Below are 19,446 nucleotides of genomic sequence, written 5' to 3' on the forward strand. Positions count from 1 at the left end.
GGTGAAGATGGTAGAGAGAATGCCAAGTATGTGCAAAGATATCAAGGAAACGGGTTGCTACTTTGAATAATCTATGATTCCATATGTGTTATTTCATAGTTTTGATGTCTTCACTATTATTCTACAATGTAGAAAATAGTAAAAACAAAGAAAAACCCTTGAATGAGTGAGTGTGTCCAAACTTTTGACTGGTACTGTATACACAGATATCAGATACGCAATCAAAAATGTCCTTAGAGATTCTCCTTCTTTCCGTGAGAAGTGATGGTCAATCGCAACGTTTCTAAGGACCACCACTGCAAACAGTTCAAAAGTTCAAAAATGGGGAAAGTCAGTGCCTTGGTTGTTCCTGACCTGTTGCTGGTGTGGATGTCCCCTTCTGTCTCTCCGTCTCCGTCCGATCCGTCTCCCTCCTGCTGGGCTGTGGTGGTGCTGATGGCCCCTGTGCTGGAGCTCACACTGCCTGGTCCTGCTGGGTGGCCCTCAACGGTTGTGTCCCCATACGCACTACTGCGGCCTGACACTAGAGAGAGAGAGAGAGACGAGGAAAGGAGGATGAACATGAGAAAAACAGACCTCCGCCAAGTGCCTAGGACTTAGTGTTTTAGTGGGTACAAGGCTAGGGATTAGTTGTGATTCGATTTGGCTTAAAAAGTCCATCCTTCCTGCCTCCTTTCCTTGAAATAATAACTAATTAGACATGATTAGACAGATGAACACAACAGCTCCACTACGTGGCATTCACATGTCCAGCCATTTCTAAAATCAGATCACTTCCAAGGAAAGCAGGAAGGTCATTTGAACAGGGCATTACAGTTTCCTCTGTGTGTCAACTCACCACTGTGTTCTCCTGCCACTGAGTCGATGGCAGACCCCCCGCTCTCGGACCCCACGCTGCCCCCGTGCTCGGCCGGAGAGGTCCGTAGCGTAGAACCGTCCGTGGCGGCCGTGCTGCCCTCATCGTCTGATGCTGGGGCTGGAAGCATAACCACAGCTGTTACAGGAAAAATACCCTCCCTCCTCTAGAAGCATAAGCGTAGCTGTTACAGGAAAAACACCCTCCCTCCTCTAGAAGCATAAGCACAGCTGTTACAGGAAAAATACCCTCCCTCCTCTGGAAGCATAAGCACAGCTGTTACAGGAAAAACACCCTCCCTCCTCTAGAAGCATAAGCACAGCTGTTACAGGAAAAATACCCTCCCTCCTCTAGAAGCATAAGCATAGCTGTTACAGGAAAAATACCCTCCCTCCTCTAGAAGCATAAGCACAGCTGTTACAGGAAAAACACCCTCCCTCCTCTAGAAGCATAAGCACAGCTGTTACAGGAAAAACACCCTCCCTCCCCTATTCGGCTTTTTTGTTAATGGAATAGAAAAACTGAGTCCAGTTGCCCAAACCCAGATTAATCCTAGTCTTGAACTACAAGACACTTTCAATGGAGAACCAATGGGGCTTAAAACCGTCCCTGAGAGTGGTGTTTTAAAACAGATTTTAAAAAGTTGGTCGTAGTCTGTGTGTAGAATGAGCTTCATTACCTGATGCGGTGGTGTCTGACAGGGTCCCTGCATCCAGAGAAGAAGAGCTGGGAGCCTGACCTGACAGGCCTAGAGACTGGAGACCTAGGGCACTGCTGCTGCTGCCTGGATCAACCCATAATAACACCACAACATCATTATCAACACAGCTACAGTGAGTCTGACCTGACAGAGCTACAGACTGGAGACCTAGGGCACTGCTGCTGCTGCCTGGATCAACCCATAATAATACCACAACATCATTATCAACACAGCTACAGTGAGTCTGACCTGACAGAGCTACAGACTGGAGACCTAGGGCACTGCTGCTGCTGCCTGGATCAACCCATAATAACACCACAACATCATTATCAACACAGCTACAGTGAGTCTGACCTGACAGAGCTACAGACTGGAGACCTAGGGCACTGCTGCTGCTGCCTGGATCAACCCATAATAACATCATTATCAACACAGCTACAGTGAGTCTGACCTGACAGAGCTACAGACTGGAGACCTAGGGCACTGCTGCTGCTGCCTGGATCAACCCATAATAACACCACAACATCATTATCAACACAGCTACAGTGAGTCTGACCTGACAGAGCTAGAGACTGGAGACCTAGGGCACTGCTGCTGCTGCCTGGATCAACCCATAATAACACCACAACATCATTATCAACACTGCTACAGTGAGTCTGACCTGACAGAGCTACAGACTGGAGACCTAGGGCACTGCTGCTGCTGCCTGGATCAACCCATAATAACATCATTATCAACACAGCTACAGTGAGTCTGACCTGACAGAGCTACAGACTGGAGACCTAGGGCACTGCTGCTGCTGCCTGGATCAACCCATAATAACACCACAACATCATTATCAACACAGCTACAGTGAGTCTGACCTGACAGAGCTACAGACTGGAGACCTAGGGCACTGCTGCTGCTGCCTGGATCAACCCATAATAACACCACAACATCATTATCAACACAGCTACAGTGAGTCTGACCTGACAGAGCTACAGACTGGAGACCTAGGGCACTGCTGCTGCTGCCTGGATCAACCCATAATAACATCATTATCAACACAGCTACAGTGAGTCTGACCTGACAGAGCTACAGACTGGAGACCTAGGGCACTGCTGCTGCTGCCTGGATCAACCCATAATAACACCACAACATCATTATCAACACAGCTACAGTGAGTCTGACCTGACAGAGCTAGAGACTGGAGACCTAGGGCACTGCTGCTGCTGCCTGGATCAACCCATAATAACACCACAACATCATTATCAACACTGCTACAGTGAGTCTGACCTGACAGAGCTAGAGACTGGAGACCTAGGGCACTGCTGCTGCTGCCTGGATCAACCCATAATAACATCATTATCAACACAGCTACAGTGAGTCTGACCTGACAGAGCTACAGACTGGAGACCTAGGGCACTGCTGCTGCTGCCTGGATCAACCCATAATAACACCACAACATCATTATCAACACAGCTACAGTGAGTCTGACCTGACAGAGCTACAGACTGGAGACCTAGGGCACTGCTGCTGCTGCCTGGATCAACCCATAATAACACCACAACATCATTATCAACACAGCTACAGTGAGTCTGACCTGACAGAGCTACAGACTGGAGACCTAGGGCACTGCTGCTGCTGCCTGGATCAACCCATAATAACACCACAACATCATTATCAACACAGCTACAGTGAGTCTGACCTGACAGAGCTACAGACTGGAGACCTAGGGCACTGCTGCTGCTGCCTGGATCAACCCATAATAACACCACAACATCATTATCAACACAGCTACAGTGAGTCTGACCTGACAGAGCTAGAGACTGGAGACCTAGGGCACTGCTGCTGCTGCCTGGATCAACCCATAATAACACCACAACATCATTATCAACACTGCTACAGTGAGTCTGACCTGACAGAGCTACAGACTGGAGACCTAGGGCACTGCTGCTGCTGCTAGAGCCTAGAATATTACAACTACAACAGGGTTGTCAAACCTCAACTCCCACACACAGACAGCGGTTTGTTGATCCAGAGTCTAATGGCGATGCTAGCATTAGTAAACTATGCTACCATGTCAAGCAAGGGTACAGAAACAGTCAGTCGATAAACATCATGGGTAACTTTTCCAGGCAAAAGATTATTGGCAAACCAGATTAAGGTACCACAATATGTATAATCTGGACTGGAGTATTAATTTTTACGACGGTGTGGTATTAGTGAGTATTGACCTTGCTGGTCTTGCTGAAGACTCAGCGCGATGGCCAGCTCCACCATGGTCTCGTCGTCAGCGTCTGGGGGGATGTCCAGCATCGGAGGGAAGCCCTCGGCTCCGGCCAGAAGAGCCTCCAGCGGAGACGGGTTGCCATTGTTCACATTCTCCGCCGTGTCCAGAACCATGGATTCAGACTGGATAGAGATACACAGACCAGACATAACAGACAATAAGCAAACCCTATCAAAATCACAGATCACGTTTAACATTTTTACATCATGAACAGTATTTTGGTGTGTGTTTTTTATAAATATATAAATATATATATATATTTTGTTTTGTACATATCACAGATGTTAATATGGCTATTTGCAGGGCCTAAAATGTACTTTTTGGTCCACCAGCCACTGTTGCAGGTAGATTTAAAACTCTAACCAGCCAACCAGATTTATTTTTTTACCAGCCCCACAAAAAAATGTCCCTCTAAAATTATACCAACACAAAAAAAACAGATGAGCATGCGTTGTCATGTTTCTAAAACAATACATGTATTAGTAGTAGGATGTAATGTGACACAATTGTTTAAAAATCACATTTTCTGTGACCTGAATCTTTTAACAAAAATATTACTGAGACAAAAATGTTCACCTGCCCCTTTAAGGGCGGGATGTTACCGTGGTAATGCGACTTGAGTCCTGTTTGTGCATGAGGAGTGGACGCTAGATTACTACAGTGTGTATGAGGAGTGGACGCTAGATTACTACAGTGTGTATGAGGAGTGGACGCTAGATTACTACAGTGTGTATGAGGAGTGGACACTAGATTACTACAGTGTGCATGAGGAGTGGACACTAGATTACTACAGTGTGTATGAGGAGTGGACGCTAGATTACTACAGTGTGTATGAGGAGTGGACGCTAGATTACTACAGTGTGTATGAGGAGTGGACACTAGATTACTACAGTGTGCATGAGGAGTGGACACTAGATTACTACAGTGTGTATGAGGAGTGGACACTAGATTACTACAGTGTGTATGAGGAGTGGACACTAGATTACTACAGTGTGTATGAGGAGTGGGTGAGGAGGAGTGGACACTAGATTACTACAGTGTGTATGAGGAGTGGACGCTAGATTACTACAGTGTGCATGAGGAGTGGACACTAGATTACTACAGTGTGCATGAGGAGTGGACACTAGATTACTACAGTGTGTATGAGGAGTGGACACTAGATTACTACAGTGTGTATGAGGAGTGGGTGAGGAGGAGTGGACACTAGCGATTGGACCAGACTCACCACCATCTCAAAGAGACTCACCACCATCTCAAAGTCGCCATGGTCGACCTCACCCTGCTCCTGACTCTCCTGCCTGCCCCCCTCTCCTCCCGTCAGGCCCGACGGCTGCATCTTGTCATCAACATCATCCTCATCATCATCGTCTTTGTCTCCTGGAGGAGGAGGAACAGGGAGAGAGAGATGGAGGAACAGGGAGAGAGAGATGGAGGAACAGGGAGAGAGAGATGGAGGAACAGATGGAGGAACAGGGAGAGAGAGATGGAGGAACAGAGAGAGGAACAGGGAGAGAGAGATGGAGGAACAGAGAGAGGAACAGGGAGAGAGAGATGGAGGAACAGAGAGAGAGAGATGGAGGAACAGGGAGAGAGAGATGGAGGAACAGGGAGAGAGAGATGGAGGAACAGATGGAGGAACAGGGAGAGAGAGATGGAGGAACAGATGGAGGAACAGGGAGAGAGAGATGGAGGAACAGATGGAGAGAGAGATGGAGGAACAGATGGAGGAACAGGGAGAGAGAGATGGAGGAACAGGGAGAGAGAGATGGAGGAACAGGGAGAGAGAGATGGAGGAACAGGGAGAGAGAGATGGAGGAACAGGGAGAGAGAGATGGAGGAACAGGGAGAGAGAGATGGAGGAACAGGGAGAGAGAGATGGAGGAACAGGGAGAGAGAGATGGAGGAACAGGGAGAGAGAGATGGAGGAACAGGGAGAGAGAGATGGAGGAACAGGGAGAGAGAGATGGAGGAACAGATGGAGGAACAGGGAGAGAGAGATGGAGGAACAGGGAGAGAGAGATGGAGGAACAGATGGAGGAACAGGGAGAGAGAGATGGAGGAACAGGGAGAGAGAGATGGAGGAACAGATGGAGGAACAGGGAGAGAGAGATGGAGGAACAGGGAGAGAGAGATGGAGGAACAGATGGAGGAACAGATGGAGGAACAGATGGAGGAACAGATGGAGGAACAGATGGAGGAACAGGAAGAAAGGAGGAGAAAGGAGGAGAACACTCAGTGTCGATGGAAACATTTAGTGGTTTCTGATTTGTCCAAGCCTTCGCTCCGAACACTAAGAGATTAATAGAGCAGACGATGTTGAAAAAAGATTCTAAAATAAAGAAAGAAAAACAGAAAAGTCTAAACAAAAGTATATATATATATTTTTTTTAATTTATACCGTTCTGAAATTAACTTGCAAACACTTTCTGGCTGTTCTATTGGTCTAGTTTAGGGCTATCTAACCCAGTTCCTGGGAGGCTACCGTCCTCCAGGTTTTCATTCCAACCCCAATCTAACGCACCTGATTCTAATTATTAGCTGGGTTGATAAACTGAATCAGATTAGTTACAAAATGGGATTCGAGTGAAAACCTACAGGAATATTGCTCTCCAGGAAAACAGGGTTTGAAAGCCCTCGTCTGATTCAGCGGTAGGAGATACCTACCCATGGGTGTGTTGGAGCGAGGGGGAGACGGAGATACCTACCCATGGGTGTGTTGGAGCGAGGGGGAGACGGAGATACCTACCCATGATTGTGTTGGAGCGAGGGGGAGACGGAGTACCTACCCATGGGTGTGTTGGAGCGAGGGGGAGACGGAGATACCTACCCATGGGTGTGTTGGAGCGAGGGGGAGACGGAGATACCTACCCATGGGTGTGTTGGAGCGAGGGGGAGACGGAGATACCTACCCATGGGTGTGTTGGAGCGAGGGGGAGACGGAGATACCTACCCATGGGTGTGTTGGAGCGAGGGGGAGACGGAAGAGTCACGTGGCGGCGTTTGTTCCTGGGTCGGAGCACTCGGATCAGGGCCTGCTTACAGGCGAAGCTAACAGACGTGTCCTGGAATACAGAACAGAATCAATCACTTTTTAAAAAACATAATTTAAGTGCTATTTAGGTAAAGAAACAAGTTTGAACACAGCAAAAATGCGGATCCAGAAACAACACAGCAAAAAAATGACTATTGCAAATATATTTTTCACAGGTCTATGTCTAAAGTGTAACTGAGGAACATACGGGACACAGTAGCATCTGCATGTAGATCTTGGAGGCAACGTTAATGTAGTCCAGCTCGCAGGTGCAGAACCCATGGATGATGTCCACCAATGCGTTTACTGTAGCTTCAATGTGGGTCAGACCTGGAGAGGAACAACAATTGATCGATTGACGACTCATATAATTTAGTCTTCACAAACATCCAGATTTTTTTTTTTTACAGCAGATCACGCCGTGCGCCAAAACAAATCCTAATTAAAACAAAAATGTTGGTTTGAAAACATGTCACCAAACTGAATACTACACAGCTATGAGACGATGCTAGTTTACCTGGCAGACAGACAGGGGCCAGGAAAGACAATGTGAGTTTACCTGGCAGACAGGCAGGGGCCAGGAAAGACAATGTGAGTTTACCTGGCAGACAGGCTGGAGCCAGGAAAGACAATGTGAGTTTACCTGGCAGAAAGGCAGGAGCCAGGAAAGACAATGTGAGTTTACCTGGCAGAAAGGCAGGAGCCAGGAAAGACAATGTAAGTTTACCTGGCAGACAGGCAGGAGCCAGGAAAGACAATGTGAGTTTACCTGGCAGACAGGCAGGAGCCAGGAAAGACCATGTGAGTTTACCTGGCTGGGGCCAGGAAAGACAATGTGAGTTTTCCTGGCTGGAGCCAGGAAAGACAATGTGAGTTTACCTGGCAGACAGGCAGGAGCCAGGAAAGACAATGTGAGTTTACCTGGCAGAAAGGCAGGAGCCAGGAAAGACAATGTGAGTTTACCTGGCTGGGGCCAGGAAAGACAATGTGAGTTTTCCTGGCTGGAGCCAGGAAAGACAATGTGAGTTTTCCTGGCTGGAGCCAGGAAAGACAATGTGAGTTTACCTGGCAGACAGGCAGGAGCCAGGAAAGACAATGTTAGTTTACCTGGCAGACAGGCAGGAGCCAGGAAAGACAATGTGAGTTTACCTGGCAGACAGGCGGGAGCCAGGAAAGCGTTCTTCGGTTTGAGGGCATGGAGCTTCCAGAAGTTATTGACCAGCTGCATGATGAAGTTACAGCCCTCACTGTCCATCTGTTTCTGGCCCTCCTCAGTCATCTCTGAACAAAGAAAAAAAACACGTGTCAAACTTTGACCTCTTATTATTGACCTGAATGAAGTAGTGAGATCGAACTGTTTCCTAACAGTGATTGTGGAGACAATAATACATGTAGTGGGGACGGAGAGCTGTAAAACCACAGCAGGGGATTCATCTTGTGACGGGGATATCTGACTAGTCAATATTAAAGTGTCCAGACTAAACTGATCTAAAACTAAGTGAATAGGTTGTTACCTGGATCAATACCAGAAGGTATCAGTGAATAGGTTGTTACCTGGATCAATACCAGAAGGTATCAGTGAATAGGTTGTTACCTGGATCAATACCAGAAGGTATCAGTGAATAGGTCGTTACCTGGATCAATACCAGAAGGTATCAGTGAATAGGTCGTTACCTGGATCAATACCAGAAGGTATCAGTGAATAGGTCGTTACCTGGATCAATACCAGAAGGTATCAGTGAATAGGTCGTTACCTGGATCAATACCAGAAGGTATCAGTGAATAGGTCGTTACCTGGATCAATACCAGAAGGTATCAGTGAATAGGTCGTTACCTGGATCAATACCAGAAGGTATCAGTGAATAGGTTGTTACCTGGATCAATACCAGAAGGTATCAGTGAATAGGTTGTTACCTGGATCAATACCAGAAGGTATCAGTGAATAGGTTGTTACCTGGATCAATACCAGAAGGTATCAGTGAATAGGTTGTTACCTGGATCAATACCAGAAGGTATCAGTGAATAGGTCGTTACCTGGATCAATACCAGAAGGTATCAGTGAATAGGTCGTTACCTGGATCAATACCAGAAGGTATCAGTGAATAGGTCGTTACCTGGATCAATACCAGAAGGTATCAGTGAATAGGTCGTTACCTGGATCAATACCAGAAGGTATCAGTGAATAGGTCGTTACCTGGATCAATACCAGAAGGTATCAGTGAATAGGTCGTTACCTGGATCAATACCAGAAGGTATCAGTGAATAGGTCGTTACCTGGATCAATACCAGAAGGTATCAGTGAATAGGTCGTTACCTGGATCAATACCAGAAGGTATCAGTGAATAGGTTGTTACCTGGATCAATACCAGAAGGTATCAGTGAATAGGTTGTTACCTGGACCAATACCAGAAGGTATCAGTGAATAGGTCGTTACCTGGATCAATACCAGAAGGTTTGGTCTCGGTGAAGTGCACCAGGTTACTGGGTCTCATGATGGCGATGCAGCGTGCCGTGATGACCAGGCGCTGGAACAACTCAGGGTCCAGGTCTCTGCTGTCACGACTACAGCTGTTCAGACACTGCACTGCGTTGCTCAACAGGGACTGGTCCTAGGGGAGAGACATGTAACAGAGGGGAGAGAGAGGTGAGTGGGACTGGTCCTAGGGGAGAGACATGTAACAGAGGAGAGAGAGGTGAGTGGGACTGGTCCTAGGGGAGAGACATGTAACAGAGGAGAGAGAGGTGAGTGGGACTGGTCCTAGGGGAGAGACATGTAACAGAGGAGAGAGAGGTGAATGGGACTGGTCCTAGGGGAGAGACATGTAACAGAGGGGAGAGAGAGGTGAGTGGGACTGGTCCTAGGGGAGAGACATGTAACAGAGGGGAGAGAGAGGTGAGTGGGACTGGTCCTAGGGGAGAGACATGTAACAGAGGGGAGAGAGGTGAGTGGGACTGGTCCTAGGGGAGAGACATGTAACAGAGGGGAGAGAGGTGAGTGGGACTGGTCCTAGGGGAGAGACATGTAACAGAGGGGAGGTGAGTGGGACTGGTCCTAGGGGAGAGACATGTAACAGAGGGGAGAGGTGAGTGGGACTGGTCCTAGGGGAGAGACATGTAACAGAGGAGAGAGAGTTGAGTGGGACTGGTCCTAGGGGAGTGACATGTAACAGAGGGGAGAGAGAGGTGAGTGGGACTGGTCCTAGGGGAGAGACATGTAACAGAGGAGAGAGAGGTGAGTGGGACTGGTCCTAGGGGAGAGACATGTAACAGAGGAGAGAGAGGTGAGTGGGACTGGTCCTAGGGGAGAGACATGTAACAGAGGAGAGGTGAGTGGGACTGGTCCTAGGGGAGAGACATGTAACAGAGGAGAGGTGAGTGGGACTGGTCCTAGGGGAGAGACATGTAACAGAGGAGAGAGAGGTGAGTGGGACTGGTCCTAGGGGAGAGACATGTAACAGAGGGGAGGTGAGTGGGACTGGTCCTAGGGGAGAGACATGTAACAGAGGAGAGAGAGGTGAGTGGGACTGGTCCTAGGGGAGTGACATGTAACAGAGGAGAGAGAGGTGAGTGGGACTGGTCCTAGGGGAGAGACATGTAACAGAGGAGAGAGAGGTGAGTGGGACTGGTCCTAGGGGAGAGACATGTAACAGGGGAGAGGTGAGTGGGACTGGTCGTAGGGGAGAGACATGTAACAGAGGGGAGAGAGAGGTGAGTGGGACTGGTCCTAGGGGAGAGACATGTAACAGGGGAGAGAGAGAGGTGAGTGGGACTGGTCCTAGGGGAGAGACGTAACAGAGGAGAGAGAGGTGAGTGGGACTGGTCCTAGGGGAGAGACGTAACAGAGGAGAGAGAGGTGAGTGGGACTGGTCCTAGGGGAGAGACGTAACAGAGGAGAGAGAGGTGAGTGGGACTGGTCCTAGGGGAGAGACATGTAACCGAGGAGAGAGAGGTGAGTGGGACTGGTCCTAGGGGAGAGACATGTAACAGGGGAGAGAGAGGTGAGTGGGACTGGTCCTAGGGGAGAGACATGTAACAGGGGAGAGAGAGGTGAGTGGGACTGGTCCTAGGGGAGAGACATGTAACAGGGGAGAGAGAGGTGAGTGGGACTGGTCCTAGGGGAGAGACATGTAACAGAGGAGAGAGAGGTGAGTGGGACTGGTCCTAGGGGAGAGACATGTAACAGGGGAGAGAGAGGTGAGTGGGACTGGTCCTAGGGGAGAGACATGTAACAGAGGGGAGGTGAGTGGGACTGGTCCTAGGGGAGAGACATGTAACAGAGGGGAGAGAGAGGTGAGTGGGACTGGTCCTAGGGGAGAGACATGTAACAGGGGAGAGAGAGGTGAGTGGGACTGGTCCTAGGGGAGAGACATGTAACAGAGGGGAGGTGAGTGGGACTGGTCCTAGGGGAGAGACATGTAACAGAGGAGAGAGAGGTGAGTGGGACTGGTCCTAGGGGAGAGACATGTAACAGAGGGGAGAGAGAGGTGAGTGGGACTGGTCCTAGGGGAGAGACATGTAACAGAGGGGAGAGAGAGGTGAGTGGGACTGGTCCTAGGGGAGAGACATGTAACAGAGGGGAGAGAGAGGTGAGTGGGACTGGTCCTAGGGGAGAGACATGTAACAGAGGGGAGGTGAGTGGGACTGGTCCTAGGGGAGTGACATGTAACAGAGGAGAGAGAGGTGAGTGGGACTGGTCCTAGGGGAGAGACATGTAACAGGGGAGAGAGAGGTGAGTGGGACTGGTCCTAGGGGAGAGACATGTAACAGAGGGGAGAGGTGAGTGGGACTGGTCCTAGGGGAGAGACATGTAACAGAGGAGAGAGAGGTGAGTGGGACTGGTCCTAGGGGAGAGACATGTAACAGAGGGGAGAGAGAGGTGAGTGGGACTGGTCCTAGGGGAGAGACATGTAACAGAGGAGAGAGAGGTGAGTGGGACTGGTCCTAGGGGAGAGACATGTAACAGAGGAGAGAGAGGTGAGTGGGACTGGTCCTAGGGGAGAGACATGTAACAGAGGAGAGAGAGGTGAGTGGGACTGGTCCTAGGGGAGAGACATGTAACAGAGGAGAGAGAGGTGAGTGGGACTGGTCCTAGGGGAGAGACATGTAACAGGGGAGAGAGAGGTGAGTGGGACTGGTCCTAGGGGAGAGACATGTAACAGGGGAGAGAGGTGAGTGGGACTGGTCCTAGGGGAGAGACATGTAACAGAGGAGAGAGAGGTGAGTGGGACTGGTCCTAGGGGAGAGACATGTAACAGGGGAGAGGTGAGTGGGACTGGTCCTAGGGGAGAGACATGTAACAGAGGGGAGAGAGAGGTGAGTGGGACTGGTCCTAGGGGAGAGACATGTAACAGAGGGGAGAGAGAGGTGAGTGGGACTGGTCCTAGGGGAGAGACATGTAACAGAGGAGAGAGAGGTGAGTGGGACTGGTCCTAGGGGAGAGACATGTAACAGGGGAGAGGGTGAGTGGGACTGGTCCTAGGGGAGAGACATGTAACAGAGGAGAGAGAGTTGAGTGGGACTGGTCCTAGGGGAGAGACATGTAACAGGGGAGAGGTGAGTGGGACTGGTCCTAGGGGAGTGACATGTAACAGAGGAGAGAGGTGAGTGGGACTGGTCCTAGGGGAGAGACATGTAACAGAGGAGAGAGAGGTGAGTGGGACTGGTCCTAGGGGAGAGACATGTAACAGAGGAGAGAGAGGTGAGTGGGACTGGTCCTAGGGGAGAGACATGTAACAGAGGGGAGAGGTGAGTGGGACTGGTCCTAGGGGAGAGACATGTAACAGAGGGGAGAGAGGTGAGTGGGACTGGTCCTAGGGGAGAGACATGTAACAGAGGGGAGGGTGAGTGGGACTGGTCCTAGGGGAGAGACATGTAACAGAGGGGAGAGAGGTGAGTGGGACTGGTCCTAGGGGAGAGACATGTAACAGAGGGGAGGTGAGTGGGACTGGTCCTAGGGGAGAGACATGTAACAGGGGAGAGGTGAGTGGGACTGGTCCTAGGGGAGAGACATGTAACAGAGGGGAGAGAGAGGTGAGTGGGACTGGTCCTAGGGGAGAGACATGTAACAGAGGGGAGAGAGAGGTGAGTGGGACTGGTCCTAGGGGAGTGACATGTAACAGAGGAGAGAGAGGTGAGTGGGACTGGTCCTAGGGGAGAGACATGTAACAGGGGAGAGGTGAGTGGGACTGGTCCTAGGGGAGAGACATGTAACAGAGGAGAGAGAGTTGAGTGGGACTGGTCCTAGGGGAGAGACATGTAACAGGGGAGAGGTGAGTGGGACTGGTCCTAGGGGAGTGACATGTAACAGAGGAGAGAGAGGTGAGTGGGACTGGTCCTAGGGGAGAGACATGTAACAGAGGAGAGAGAGGTGAGTGGGACTGGTCCTAGGGGAGAGACATGTAACAGAGGAGAGAGAGGTGAGTGGGACTGGTCCTAGGGGAGAGACATGTAACAGAGGGGAGAGGTGAGTGGGACTGGTCCTAGGGGAGAGACATGTAACAGAGGAGAGAGAGGTGAGTGGGACTGGTCCTAGGGGAGAGACATGTAACAGAGGGGAGGGTGAGTGGGACTGGTCCTAGGGGAGAGACATGTAACAGAGGGGAGAGAGGTGAGTGGGACTGGTCCTAGGGGAGAGACATGTAACAGAGGGGAGGTGAGTGGGACTGGTCCTAGGGGAGAGACATGTAACAGGGGAGAGAGAGGTGAGTGGGACTGGTCCTAGGGGAGAGACATGTAACAGGGGAGAGAGAGGTGAGTGGGACTGGTCCTAGGGGAGAGACATGTAACAGGGGAGAGAGAGAGGTGAGTGGGACTGGTCCTAGGGGAGAGACATGTAACAGGGGAGAGAGAGAGGTGAGTGGGACTGGTCCTAGGGGAGAGACATGTAACAGGGGAGAGAGAGAGGTGAGTGGGACTGGTCCTAGGGGAGAGACATGTAACAGGGGAGAGAGAGGTGAGTGGGACTGGTCCTAGGGGAGAGACATGTAACAGAGGGGAGGTGAGTGGGACTGGTCCTAGGGGAGAGACATGTAACAGAGGAGAGGTGAGTGGGACTGGTCCTAGGGGAGAGACATGTAACAGAGGGGAGGTGAGTGGGACTGGTCCTAGGGGAGAGACATGTAACAGAGGGGAGGTGAGTGGGACTGGTCCTAGGGGAGAGACATGTAACAGAGGGGAGAGAGAGTGAGTGGGACTGGTCCTAGGGGAGAGACATGTAACAGAGGGGAGAGGTGAGTGGGACTGGTCCTAGGGGAGAGACATGTAACAGGGGAGAGAGAGGTGAGTGGGACTGGTCCTAGGGGAGAGACATGTAACAGGGGAGAGAGAGGTGAGTGGGACTGGTCCTAGGGGAGAGACATGTAACAGAGGAGAGAGAGGTGAGTGGGACTGGTCCTAGGGGAGAGACATGTAACAGAGGGGAGGTGAGTGGGACTGGTCCTAGGGGAGAGACATGTAACAGAGGGGAGAGAGAGGTGAGTGGGACTGGTCCTAGGGGAGAGACATGTAACAGAGGGGAGAGAGAGGTGAGTGGGACTGGTCCTAGGGGAGTGACATGTAACAGGGGAGAGAGAGGTGAGTGGGACTGGTCCTAGGGGAGAGACATGTAACAGGGGGGAGAGAGGTGAGTGGGACTGGTCCTAGGGGAGAGACATGTAACAGGGGAGAGGTGAGTGGGACTGGTCCTAGGGGAGAGACATGTAACAGAGGAGAGAGAGTTGAGTGGGACTGGTCCTAGGTGAGAGACATGTAACAGAGGGGAGGTGAGTGGGACTGGTCCTAGGGGAGAGACATGTAACAGAGGGGAGGTGAGTGGGACTGGTCCTAGGGGAGAGACATGTAACAGGGGAGAGGTGAGTGGGACTGGTCCTAGGGGAGAGACATGTAACAGGGGAGAGAGAGGTGAGTGGGACTGGTCCTAGGGGAGAGACATGTAACAGAGGGGAGGTGAGTGGGACTGGTCCTAGGGGAGAGACATGTAACAGAGGGGAGAGAGGTGAGTGGGACTGGTCCTAGGGGAGAGACATGTAACAGAGGAGAGAGAGGTGAGTGGGACTGGTCCTAGGGGAGAGACATGTAACAGAGGAGAGAGAGAGGTGAGTGGGACTGGTCCTAGGGGAGAGACATGTAACAGAGGGGAGAGGTGAGTGGGACTGGTCCTAGGGGAGAGACATGTAACAGAGGAGAGAGGTGAGTGGGACTGGTCCTAGGGGAGAGACATGTAACAGAGGGGAGGTGAGTGGGACTGGTCCTAGGGGAGAGACATGTAACAGAGGAGAGAGAGGTGAGTGGGACTGGTCCTAGGGGAGAGACATGTAACAGAGGGGAGAGAGAGGTGAGTGGGACTGGTCCTAGGGGAGAGACATGTAACAGGGGAGAGAGAGAGGTGAGTGGGACTGGTCCTAGGGGAGAGACATGTAACAGAGGGGAGAGGTGAGTGGGACTGGTCCTAGGGGAGTGACATGTAACAGAGGAGAGAGAGAGGTGAGTGGGACTGGTCCTAGGGGAGAGACATGTAACAGAGGGGAGAGGTGAGTGGGACTGGTCCTAGGGGAGAGACATGTAACAGAGGGGAGGTGAGTGGGACTGGTCCTAGGGGAGAGACATGTAACAGAGGGGAGAGTGAGTGGGACTGGTCCTAGGGGAGAGACATGTAACAGAGGGGAGGTGAGTGGGACTGGTCCTAGGGGAGAGACATGTAACAGAGGGGAGGTGAGTGGGACTGGTCTCACACACGCGAACGTAATCTCACACATTCATTAAGTACAAAGAGGAGACCACATTAGGCTTCAACGAGGGCCCGTTAGATTCCCATGGTCCTTTGAGCCTGATGTAGCCTTAGCCACTTTAAAAAGCCATAACGAGGAGAAAACGTTAGTCAAGGGAAAATGAGTTACCTTGTGGTAGGCAGTACGGCTGGTGTGTATGGTTAGTTACCTTGTGGTTGTGGTAGGCGGTACGGCTGGTGTGTATGGTTAGTTACCTTGTGGTTGTGGTAGGCAGTACGGCTGGTGTGTATGGTTAGTTACCTTGTGGTTGTGGTAGGCAGTACGGCTGGTGTGTATGGTTAGTTACCTTGTGGTAGGCAGTACAGCTGGTGTGTATGGTCAGTTACCTTGTGGTTGTGGTAGGCAGTACGGCTGGTGTGTATGGTTAGTTACCTTGTGGTTGTGGTAGGCAGTACGGCTGGTGTGTATGGTTAGTTACCTTGTGGTTGGCAGTACGGCTGGTGTGTATGGTTAGTTACCTTGTGGTTGGCAGTACGGCTGGTGTGTATGGTTAGTTACCTTGTGGTAGGCAGTACGGCTGGTGTGTATGGTTAGTTACCTTGTGGTAGGCAGTACGGCTGGTGTGTATGGTTAGTTACCTTGTGGTAGGCAGTACGGCTGGTGTGTATGGTTAGTTACCTTGTGGTAGGCGGTACGGCTGGTGTGTATGGTTAGTTACCTTGTGGTAGGCGGTACGGCTGGTGTGTATGGTCAGTTACCTTGTGGTTGTGGTAGGCGGTACGGCTGGTGTGTATGGTTAGTTACCTTGTGGTTGTGGTAGGCGGTACGGCTGGTGTGTATGGTTAGTTACCTTGTGGTTGTGGTAGGCGGTACGGCTGGTGTGTATGGTTAGTTACCTTGTGGTAGGCAGTACGGCTGGTGTGTATGGTTAGTTACCTTGTGGTAGGCAGTACAGCTGGTGTGTATGGTCAGTTACCTTGTGGTTGTGGTAGGCAGTACGGCTGGTGTGTATGGTTAGTTACCTTGTGGTTGGCAGTACGGCTGGTGTGTATGGTTAGTTACCTTGTGGTTGGCAGTACGGCTGGTGTGTATGGTTAGTTACCTTGTGGTTGGCAGTACGGCTGGTGTGTATGGTTAGTTACCTTGTGGTTGGCAGTACGGCTGGTGTGTATGGTTAGTTACCTTGTGGTTGGCAGTACGGCTGGTGTGTATGGTTAGTTACCTTGTGGTTGGCAGTACGGCTGGTGTGTATGGTTAGTTACCTTGTGGTAGGCAGTACGGCTGGTGTGTATGGTTAGTTACCTTGTGGTTGGCAGTACGGCTGGTGTGTATGGTTAGTTACCTTGTGGTTGGCAGTACGGCTGGTGTGTATGGTTAGTTACCTAGTGGTTGGCAGTACGGCTGGTGTGTATGGTTAGTTACCTTGTGGTAGGCAGTACGGCTGGTGTGTATGGTTAGTTACCTTGTGGTTGTGGTAGGCGGTACGGCTGGTGTGTATGGTTAGTTACCTTGTGGTAGGCAGTACGGCTGGTGTGTATGGTTAGTTACCTTGTGGTAGGCAGTACGGCTGGTGTGTATGGTTAGTTACCTTGTGGTAGGCGGTACGGCTGGTGTGTATGGTTAGTTACCTTGTGGTAGGCAGTACGGCTGGTGTGTATGGTTAGTTACCTTGTGGTAGGCAGTACGGCTGGTGTGTATGGTTAGTTACCTTGTGGTTGGTAGCAGTACGGCTGGTGTGTATGGTTAGTTACCTTGTGGTAGGCAGTACGGCTGGTGTGTATGGTTAGTTACCTTGTGGTAGGCAGTACGGCTGGTGTGTATGGTCAGTTACCTTGTGGTTGTGGTAGGCAGTACGGCTGGTGTGTATGGTTAGTTACCTTGTGGTAGGCAGTACGGCTGGTGTGTATGGTTAGTTACCTTGTGGTTGTGGTAGGCAGTACGGCTGGTGTGTATGGTTAGTTACCTTGTGGTTGTGGTTGGCAGTACGGCTGGTGTGTATGGTTAGTTACCTTGTGGTTGTGGTAGGCGGTACGGCTGGTGTGTATGGTTAGTTACCTTGTGGTTGTGGTAGGCAGTACGGCTGGTGTGTATGGTTAGTTACCTTGTGGTTGTGGTAGGCAGTACGGCTGGTGTGTATGGTTAGTTACCTTGTGGTTAGGCAGTACGGCTGGTGTGTATGGTTAGTTACCTTGTGGTGTAGGCGGTACGGCTGGTGTGTATGGTTAGTTACCTTGTGGTAGGCGGTACGGCTGGTGTGTATGGTTAGTTACCTTGTGGTTGTGGTAGGCAGTACGGCTGGTGTGTATGGTTAGTTACCTTGTGGTTGTGGTAGGCAGTACGGCTGGTGTGTATGGTTAGTTACCTTGTGGTAGGCAGTACGGCTGGTGTGTATGGTTAGTTACCTTGTGGTTGGCAGTACGGCTGGTGTGTATGGTCAGTTACCTTGTGGTTGTGGTAGGCAGTACGGCTGGTGTGTATGGTTAGTTACCTTGTGGTTGTGGTAGGCAGTACGGCTGGTGTGTATGGTTAGTTACCTTGTGGTAGGCAGTACGGCTGGTGTGTATGGTTAGTTACCTTGTGGTAGGCGGTACGGCTGGTGTGTATGGTTAGTTACCTTGTGGTAGGCGGTACGGCTGGTGTGTATGGTTAGTTACCTTGTGGTAGGCGGTACGGCTGGTGTGTATGGTTAGTTACCTTGTGGTAGGCGGTACGGCTGGTGTGTATGGTTAGTTACCTTGTGGTAGGCGGTACGGCTGGTGTGTATGGTTAGTTACCTTGTGGTAGGCGGTACGGCTGGTGTGTATGGTTAGTTACCTTGTGGTTGGCAGTACGGCTGGTGTGTATGGTTAGTTACCTTGCGGTTGTGGTAGGCGGTACGGCTGGTGTGTATGGTTAGTTACCTTGTGGTTGTGGTAGGCGGTACGGCTGGTGTGTATGGTTAGTTACCTTGTGGTTGTGGTAGGCAGTACGGCTGGTGTGTATGGTTAGTTACCTTGTGGTTGTGGTAGGCAGTACGGCTGGTGTGTATGGTTAGTTACCTTGTGGTTGTGGTAGGCAGTACGGCTGGTGTGTATGGTTAGTTACCTTGTGGTTGTGGTAGGCAGTACGGCTGGTGTGTATGGTTAGTTACCTTGTGGTTGTGGTAGGCGAGCACGGCTGGTGTGTATGGTTAGTTACCTTGTGGTTGTGGTAGGCAGTACGGCTGGTGTGTATGGTTAGTTACCTTGTGGTTGTGGTAGGCGGTACGGCTGGTGTGTATGGTTAGTTACCTTGTGGTTGTGGTAGGCAGTACGGCTGGTGTGTATGGTTAGTTACCTTGTGGTTGTGGTAGGCGGTACGGCTGGTGTGTATGGTTAGTTACCTTGTGGTTGTGGTAGGCAGTACGGCTGGTGTGTATGGTTAGTTACCTTGTGGTTGTGGTAGGCAGTACGGCTGGTGTGTATGGTTAGTTACCTTGTGGTTGTGGTAGGCGGTACGGCTGGTGTGTATGGTTAGTTACCTTGTGGTTGTGGTAGGCAGTACGGCTGGTGTGTATGGTTAGTTACCTTGTGGTTGTGGTAGGCAGTACGGCTGGTGTGTATGGTTAGTTACCTTGTGGTTGTGGTAGGCAGTACGGCTGGTGTGTATGGTTAGTTACCTTGTGGTTGTGGTAGGCGGTACGGCTGGTGTGTATGGTTAGTTACCTTGTGGTTGTGGTAGGCAGTACGGCTGGTGTGTATGGTTAGTTACCTTGTGGTTGTGGTAGGCAGTACGGCTGGTGTGTATGGTTAGTTACCTTGTGGTTGTGGTAGGCGGTACGGCTGGTGTGTATGGTTAGTTACCTTGTGGTTGTGGTAGGCAGTACGGCTGGTGTGTATGGTT

At 50.8% G+C, this 19,446-nt stretch overlaps 1 protein-coding gene and 1 long non-coding RNA gene across 13 annotated transcripts in view; both read right to left on the bottom strand.

The window, feature by feature from the left end:
• ubr4 (ubiquitin protein ligase E3 component n-recognin 4) overlaps positions 1-19,446 on the bottom strand; it is a 142,896-nt gene that overhangs the window by 47,862 nt on the left and 75,588 nt on the right. For 6 of the 12 annotated variants that reach the window (XR_006759367.1, XM_045696474.1, XM_045696480.1 and 3 more), the window contains 9 exons: positions 9,294-9,468; positions 7,967-8,140; positions 7,068-7,189; positions 6,779-6,890; positions 5,054-5,205; positions 3,773-3,950; positions 1,536-1,640; positions 839-976; positions 355-523 (listed from right to left, as the gene is read on the bottom strand). Coding sequence is in view for 11 of the 12 variants with exons in the window: in XM_045696474.1 (XP_045552430.1) it covers positions 355-523; positions 839-976; positions 1,536-1,640; positions 3,773-3,950; positions 5,054-5,205; positions 6,779-6,890; positions 7,068-7,189; positions 7,967-8,140; positions 9,294-9,468 (1,325 nt within the window). In the remaining variant the exon portion in view is untranslated. Of the gene's footprint in view, positions 1-354; positions 524-838; positions 977-1,535; positions 1,641-3,772; positions 3,951-5,053; positions 5,206-6,778; positions 6,891-7,067; positions 7,190-7,586; positions 7,614-7,966; positions 8,141-9,293; positions 9,469-19,446 lie in introns of all 12 variants that reach the window. The other 6 variants (XM_045696483.1, XM_045696481.1, XM_045696479.1 and 3 more) reach the window with 5 other exon arrangements.
• On the bottom strand, positions 17,788-19,443 carry LOC123727373 (uncharacterized). Its single transcript, XR_006759368.1, has 3 exons — positions 19,407-19,443; positions 18,028-18,399; positions 17,788-17,987 (listed from the first exon to the last, which is right to left on the bottom strand). It is a non-coding gene; the product is annotated as an uncharacterized lncRNA (long non-coding RNA).

This window comes from Salmo salar, chromosome ssa15 (assembly GCF_905237065.1).
Source record: "Salmo salar chromosome ssa15, Ssal_v3.1, whole genome shotgun sequence".
NCBI lineage: Eukaryota > Metazoa > Chordata > Actinopteri > Salmoniformes > Salmonidae > Salmo > Salmo salar.